Here is a 7,556-nt window from a genome sequence, read left to right as displayed (position 1 = left end):
TCTTATTGGAAGCTAGGAATGTCAAATAGTACACATAAATATAATTATACAATACCAACTAGTCATTATTTAATTGTTTTTTGATTATTCATAATATAATATTGTTGTTGTTCAATAATTTTAGCATATTTATTAAAATAATAATCATCATCATCTTCATAATAGTTTACCTTAAAGGCGTTCATCATTTAAAATTCAATAGTAATCTGAAAGCAATTTGTATTTTTATGATATCTTATGTGTGTTGAGCTGGCCACAAAAGTAGAGGATCAAGGAGTCAAGATACTTGAATGACGTTGGAAAAACCATCTTCCACAGCCTGGCTAATTTGTCTACTTCTACCTTACAAATTCATAGGTACGACCAAATATTTAATATGGGGGGGGTCCGCATGAGCCTACAGTTACATCAGAACAACATCACTTAAATGTGAACTCAAGACTGGAAAATTCTTCAAGATTTTGTCTCTTTAAGGTACCAAATAGAACCATTAGATCCAAAAGTCCCCACATTATGGCCATGGTTACAATTTACAATGTGATAATCTACCATTAGGTTATCAGAAATAAGAACAAGCCCCTTCAAATTAAATGTGAATGCAAAAACGTACGTAGTATTTTTTCCTAATTTTTTTTATTACATTGGGTAATCAGGGAACCTTAGCAGTGCAACATGAAACAAGCTCTTCTTGGGGTCTAGCGTATGGAAATCCTATAAATATACAATCTAAAGAAAGCATATATATATATATATATAGTGGAAATCATACTGCATTAAGTATATGTACAGGTAAACGATCAAACAAGAAACCCCTTCCATTTGGCACCTGCTATCTTCATCCTCCACAAAAAGTTACTCATTGCTCTAGGATTGCCTAATACAACACACTAGTGTACATTCCCTTCAGTATACACAAAATTTGGTGTATTCTTCTGAATGTGGCCTGGGATATAGATACTGTGGAAAAATTGACGGTCATCTCCCTGCATTGAGAATTATACCGTTAGTGCAGGAGATATAAAGCTGAAAAAGACGGTGGGTAAGGTGAAACAACAGTATTTGAAATATGCACTTTCAAGTAATAAGCAGCAAAAATAAGTATAACTAGAGGACAGTAAAAGAATAGTTGGATGGTTTCCATAGCTTGAACCCGTGACCTTCTGAGCACGTGGCAACAACTTTACCAGTTAAGGTTTTCTCCCCTCTATTTCAGTGAATGAATCCACTAGTAAAAATGGGAATACTTATTTGTGAGTTTAGAAAATATATATCATGAGAGGATAAACTGAACTTTTCAAGAAAGTAGTTCTTATATTCAAAATTCTAGAACTGAAATGACACTGAGTTCCACAATTTGATTGAGAATTGACAGACATACCAACATAATTTGTGAGTTCAGCATTGAGGTGGAGATTCTGGCTCAGAACCAGAAATAGAAGAGAAAGACACAGTGTCTTCTTTAGCCATAGCCACAAAGTTGAGAGGGGCAGTAGAAAGCCTTCTCATTTCCTTGAAATAACCATTCTGTCGCATAGAGTTGGAACGCGGAGTTAAAAGGTCTGGAGTTGCACAAGGAATTGAGTTCCTGCGTGGTGAGGGTGTCACAGATCCATTTCCATTTGCATGGTAACCATTTGCCTTCTTAAAGCTACTGCTTCTTCTTGGACTAGGTTTGGAACCATATACAGTTCCCTTCTCTGAGAGCAGCATATCTTGAAGTTTCTTCTGATCCTGGACGACAAGATAATTATACGAAGGTCAAACATGCCTGCTTTCAAATACCAAAAGAGTAGATGCTCTTTCTTCATCTTTGGACTTGATCAAAATACATATAAAAAGGTGTGTACTAGAAGGAAAAATTACATTCGACAAATTAATTCATGCGACTTCTACAGATGCATTCTCCTAACTTGCAATGTGCTACTTTTCATACACTAATTGACATTTAGTAATAGATGAGGATATTTGACTTTACCCGAGCCCGTTTCTTTGTCTCTTCTTTCTGCTGTCTAACAATTTTGTAATCCTCCAATATCGACACCAATCTCACCTACACGTAGAGACCATTTCATTTGGAAAACAGTGCAAACAAAACAGAAGATCTAGAAACTTGTAGCTGCAGGAGAACTCACCCCATCGTAAAGAAACAATTTCTGTTTCTCATCTTCCCAAGCTAGTGTCTTATTAATCAAAGTGTTAACAACAACTGAAAACAAAAGCGTTTGATTTCAGTTTTTCACAGACTATCCGAGGTCAAATGACTAGGAAGCCAAGAGTAAATAACCTGGAATCTTAGTCACTTTAATTCTAGCTTGTTCAGCCCTCTTTAAGTTTATGTGAGCACCTCTTCCTCCACTGTAACGTCTGTAATCCTGATAATAGAAAAAGAGCTACTCAAACTGTGGACAAGGTAAATCTACAATTATTTTATTTGATAAGTACGGTAATAAACTCCCAGCATAAGAAAAGCTAGAGTAACTGGACGCTAGTCAGTAGTAAATGGAGATATGATAAGCTATGCATGTCATTAGCCCACAGGAGATCATTCAATTTATACCTGGTTATAATCTTCAAGCCAGTTTTCCTCCTCACAAGCATAAAGCCACCACTCTATTCTATCCATTATATCTTTTCGACTTAAAGCTTCATCCTTTGCTTTGTTTATTTGTGCTTCAATATTTGCCAGGAGTTCACAGGGATCCACAAGACCTTCAAATAAAAACTGGACTCATTTCTGTGCACGTACGTGTTAGAGGAATACAGCTTCTTTATGCATCCAAGATTCGATGTCTTACCAGAGTCAATCATTGCACTAGATTTATCGGCTGAAGTACTTGGATCAGGGTCAATATGATTTTTGTTGCATATGTCCTCCAATTCAGCCCTCCTTTTCATGACCAGCTCTTTCATCCTGATTGCTTTCAATTTATTTAGCCTCTCAACTTCTGTTGATACCTATGAAAATCAGTATAATATGACAGACAAAATTAAACTTCTCTACAGCCTGAAATATTGTCCACTCACAAGTCACAACACGTCCATCGGCCATTGAGTACGTATGGATAAGCTCCAGTCACAGTTCTATGGTTGTGAGAAATATGTCCAATGCACCTAATACATAACCCTCTGCTTCACTAGTTGTAACACCCCAGACTTTAGACAGAGTCTCACATCGGCAAAACACAAGAGGGATGCTGGGTATATAAGTTAACAAGCCTTAGACCCTAGTGACGCGTTTTAAACCCGTGAGGGCCTAGGCCCAGAGCGGACAATATCACTAGCGGGCTGGGCTGTTACAGATGGTATCAGAGTCACTCTTGTGTCAGCCTTGCCGATGGTGGGTCAGAGTTCAACTGAGTTTAGGCAAATCCCATGCGCTGGGGCAAACCTCAGCGAGGACGCTGAGTCCATAAGAGGGGGTGTATGTTTCACCCCAGACTTTAGACAGAGTCTCACATCGGTAAAACACAAGAGGGATGTTGGGTATAAAAGTTAACAAGCCTTAGACCCTAGTGACACGTTTTAAATCCGTGAGGGCCTAAGCCCAGAGCGACAAATATCACTAGCGAGCTGGGCTGTTACACTAGTTTCATTAGAATTCTGTTATGAGGTGTACCATCTTTATGCAACGTTATAATTAATGATTTACCTTATTGTTGCTGTTGTTGACTTATTCAAGGGAAACAACAGTGAGAAGTAGTGAAACGAGACAAAGCAAGGCAACAAAATATTTTAAAATATAGGTAAATGCTCACCAACCTGATGAATAACCTCCAATGAAAGAGCACCTGGTTCTGTAACATCTGTCTCAGAAAGACGAAGAATGGAAGTGATCCTCGATAACTTACTCTTCTCTTCTCTGGTTGTATCCATCAACGCCCAGAGCTCAAACAACAATCCAGAAACATCTTTTAGCTGCATCAGCGATGAGATTAAAATTATAGGTAAAGAGGAAAAAGCTAAAAGAAGACAGAAGCAGGCAATACCTTTTGATATCGAACTTTTCTTTCTGTCTTCAGTCTGAAGATGGCCTGGTCTAGACATTCCAGTGCGCTTGTGCTGATGTTAGTGGATTGTCCAAGGCTTGTTTCGTGTAAGCTTGGATGCACATCATTCACAGTTTTGTCAAAATCCAGCCCTAGCACACCACACAAAGAGTGCACCTCATTTACACAGTCCACAACTTTTTGGATCCGCTCGGACTGCAGGCAGGAAAAATACTTATCAGTTAATTTGCTAAAATAATTTATACTCGTTTGATGGTTAAGCACGACATATTTTTCCATGTTAAAAATGGAACTCAATCCCATGCATACCTTCTCCTTTTGAAGAGCACGAAGATGAGATTGGTATTCGGAGAGGTTTCTCATTGATAAGTCGTGATCTTCAAGATTTAAGGAACTCACAGCATTGACGATATTAGAATACCCAGCAATCTCACTAGTTATCTTGTCAATTTGTGTCTTTATATCTGCAAACTGCTTAAGTCTTTCATCTTTCTTAACTCTTAAATCATCTGCAAGTGGTGTAATTAATGCCAGTTGCTCCTTCAGTGACGCCGACTTCTTCTCTGGCTGCATCTGTTGAATTGAGAAAGCATGGTTTTCAAGCATTAGCGTAAGCCTGATGTTTGCTTGACTTTTAAAGTATCAAAATGGACTTATCCAAAAGAAAACTTACAAAAGAATTTGATAATTAGCACTCCTCCGTTCCAGTTTATGTGAACCTATTTCCTTTTTAGTCCGTTCCGAAAAAGAATGACACCTTTCTAAATTTGGAAACAATTTAGCTTAAACTTGCAATTCTACCCTTAATGAGAAGCTTTTATAACCACACAAATACTCTGAGTCCCTTTTTAACTTGTTTAGGACCACAAATTCCAAAAGTCTTCGTTTTTTCTTAAACTCCGTGCCCAGTCAAACAGATTCAAATAAATTGGAACAGAGGGAGTATTAGTTACATCTAACCAACTGGATAGAGGAACAGAAAGAGTCTGTAAACCAACATTTGTAGAATTTCAGATATTACCATAGAAACCTTCAACCTATTCAAGACTTTTAGTTGAATCCTTTTATCTTATAAAGAAAGCACTACTAGTAGATTAAGGGAACAGAATAATGTAAACCCAAAAGGGGGTAAGATAATTGTTCCAACAGCAGAAGAAAGTGTTCATTACTAGTGAATTAATATTGAGTTGACCAAGAGCAGCCATTAAAGTAGCAATCTCGGCTTCTTTAGCAGCAACAGCTTGATGAAGGCATGCTTTTGCATTGGCAGCTTCTTCAACTTTTCTTCGGTATACTTCCAAACACTCTCTCTCCAGCTCCAAAATCATACTTTCTTTATCCGATTCAGTCTCGCCAATATCCTTCCATATTTGCTGGACATCACATATATACAGTCAAATAAAGATTGGTTCTTTGCATAGTTCTAACTTGCTAGACAAATTCATATTGGAATACTACAATTAATTGATGAGGAAGTCAAACTAAAAAACATACAGAAACACAAACTTGAATTTAGCAAATGAAGATTCTTACTTCTAACTACAATTAATCCATCAATCAACTAATTCTCATCTCAAATTACTTAGGAACATTCATATGAGAGAAAAATTAGAGAACATCCTAAACTCTCGACTAAATCAACATAAAGTATACAAGAGTTCGAAGACAATGAAAGCATTAACTTGTTCCCCATCAGAACTCTTCTGATACACCATCTTACCACATACAAACTGAGTACATGATTTCAATTTAACTAAAATAGTACAAAGGGGAACTATTCCAACTCAGTTGAGCTACCTTAATAGTAAGAACACTTATGCCAGCCGCCAAACCATTAATTGTAGTGCAAAAAGTAATTGATTATGCTCAGGTCCAAACTTCATTTCAATTTAATCATTGTCGAAAAATTATTCCAAAACCCAGAAATTTGTCCAAATTTAAGCAAGAAATTTGAAATATAAAGAAACCACTGGACATGAATATCTACCTACATAACTAATTGATGAGAAAGCCAAACTAAAAGGAACATACAGAAACACATCTTGAATTGCCTACTTCTAACAACAATCAATCCATCAATCAACTATTCCTCAACTCAAATTACTTAGGAACATTCATTTGAGAGAAAAATTAGAGAACGCCCTAAAATCTCGACTACATCAACAATAAAGAACACAAGAATTCAAAGCCAATGAAAGCATTAAGTATTCACCATTAGAACTATTCGAATACACCATCTTACGACATACAAACTAGATAATTTTAACTTAAAAATACTGCAAAGGGATCAACTATTCCAACTCAATAAACACAACATTCCCTCAATAAACACCCAAATTCCCCAATGAAACAGAGAAAGAAAGCAGCAAAGTTTAGACAAAAAGGGAAAGTAATTAAGTACCTCAAGTTCACTAAGTAAAGTATGACAAGTAGAACTCGTATGGACACTGCAACAAGGACTTGCAAAAGCCAGCATATCTTGTGATGATAAATGATAATATTCCTCTCTTTTTCTCATTCCCAAATCACACAAAAGCTCCAGAAAAAGTTGACTCTTTCAGAAGTTGCCCCTTAAGAAAACTAATATGAACAGCAGAATATAAAGCCAACTGCAAATAATTATAGGCTTATAGCAGCAAAGGAGAAAGAGATAGAAAGTGGTAGTGAGTACTTCTATCCACAGTCTTGTCAATCAACAATGAATGGACCAATCATCTAAAACTCACTTTTACATTAAAACCATTCAGTATGGTAACAGAGGATGTCATTATCACCGAAAAAAGACATACTCATATACTTAAAAGACAAAAAATCTACACGTAAAGGAACGTATTACAAACCAAAAATTATACTAAAAAATTGCTTCCTCTCACCAGAAAAGCTAAAATTAGGCCATACCCACCAAGCCACCAACTATAATAAAGGACAATATGAAGTTGCTTTCCTTTAGAACTTCGTTTCTTGCCGTTTTCTTTAGGAAAAGGAAAACAAGAAATGGGGAAGACTTAAGAAGAAAGTGGAGTGAAATGAGAAAAGAGGAAAGAAAAGGAAGTTAGGTACAGAGAAGAGGACAACACCAACAATAACTTAGGGACACAAAAGAATTACTGACTGAGGAATTAAGAAGAAAGAAAGCAAGCTTTTTTGGGGTAATGGGGTCGGTATAAACTGCGTCAATACAAATGGATCCACGCTCGTTAGCTCAGGTTTCAATGTTGGTTGGTTCTCTTTCTATCTCTGGAAATAGAATTTTAGAACAGTGAACATGCTTCAACGGCAGGAAAGCCCAGCTTGGATCCTTTAGAAATGTATATATATTACAAATAAATAATTAAGTACTACTTCAATGACAAATAAATCGAAGTCAATTATATAAATTGTGTATATTTATTTTGATAAATTGAAATTCTGAGGATTCATTGTAATGAAACTACGTTTGCTTAACTGATGACATACTGTAACTCCTTTATGTTGATTTGAGACCGACTGTTAACAGGTAAATAAAAACTTATATCACCCTGTGTTTCAATAAATACATGATACATATTT

The 7,556-nt window shown here is 36.3% G+C and overlaps 1 protein-coding gene across 3 annotated transcripts; it reads right to left on the bottom strand.

Annotated features, from left to right (window-relative positions):
* Positions 1-562: 562 nt before the first annotated feature.
* Positions 563-7,278, bottom strand: LOC104212356 (65-kDa microtubule-associated protein 6-like). Of its 3 annotated transcripts, none has more exons than XM_009761582.2 (12): positions 6,409-7,278; positions 5,177-5,380; positions 4,317-4,580; positions 3,987-4,202; positions 3,760-3,915; positions 2,796-2,955; positions 2,558-2,709; positions 2,285-2,372; positions 2,133-2,206; positions 1,976-2,050; positions 1,379-1,731; positions 563-983 (listed from the first exon to the last, which is right to left on the bottom strand). In XM_009761582.2, exons 1-11 carry the CDS (start codon positions 6,523-6,525, stop codon positions 1,396-1,398), a joined length of 1,842 nt encoding a protein of 613 aa, XP_009759884.1. In that variant the 5' UTR covers positions 6,526-7,278; the 3' UTR covers positions 563-983; positions 1,379-1,395. The 3 variants fall into 3 exon arrangements, with proteins under 3 accessions (XP_009759884.1, XP_070018718.1, XP_070018719.1); XM_070162617.1 differs by having other exon boundaries at positions 6,881-6,972; XM_070162618.1 differs by lacking the exons at positions 5,177-5,380; positions 6,409-7,278 and adding an exon at positions 4,681-5,143.
* Between the last annotated feature and the right edge of the window lie 278 nt (positions 7,279-7,556).

This window comes from Nicotiana sylvestris, chromosome 11 (genome assembly GCF_000393655.2).
Source record: "Nicotiana sylvestris chromosome 11, ASM39365v2, whole genome shotgun sequence".
NCBI lineage: Eukaryota > Viridiplantae > Streptophyta > Magnoliopsida > Solanales > Solanaceae > Nicotiana > Nicotiana sylvestris.
This window is presented reverse-complemented; position numbering and strand designations above follow the sequence as displayed.

Coding starts and splice junctions, on each gene's coding strand:
- LOC104212356 (XM_009761582.2), bottom strand. CDS start 6,525: ATGAGAAAAAGAGAGGAATATTATCATTTATCATCACAAGATATGCTG. Junction 5,381..6,408: donor CTTTACTTAGTGAACTTGAG/GTACTTAATTAC, acceptor TGTGATGTCCAG/CAAATATGGAAGGATATTGG. Junction 2,207..2,284: donor TAAAGTGACTAAGATTCCAG/GTTATTTACTCT, acceptor TTTTGTTTTCAG/TTGTTGTTAACACTTTGATT.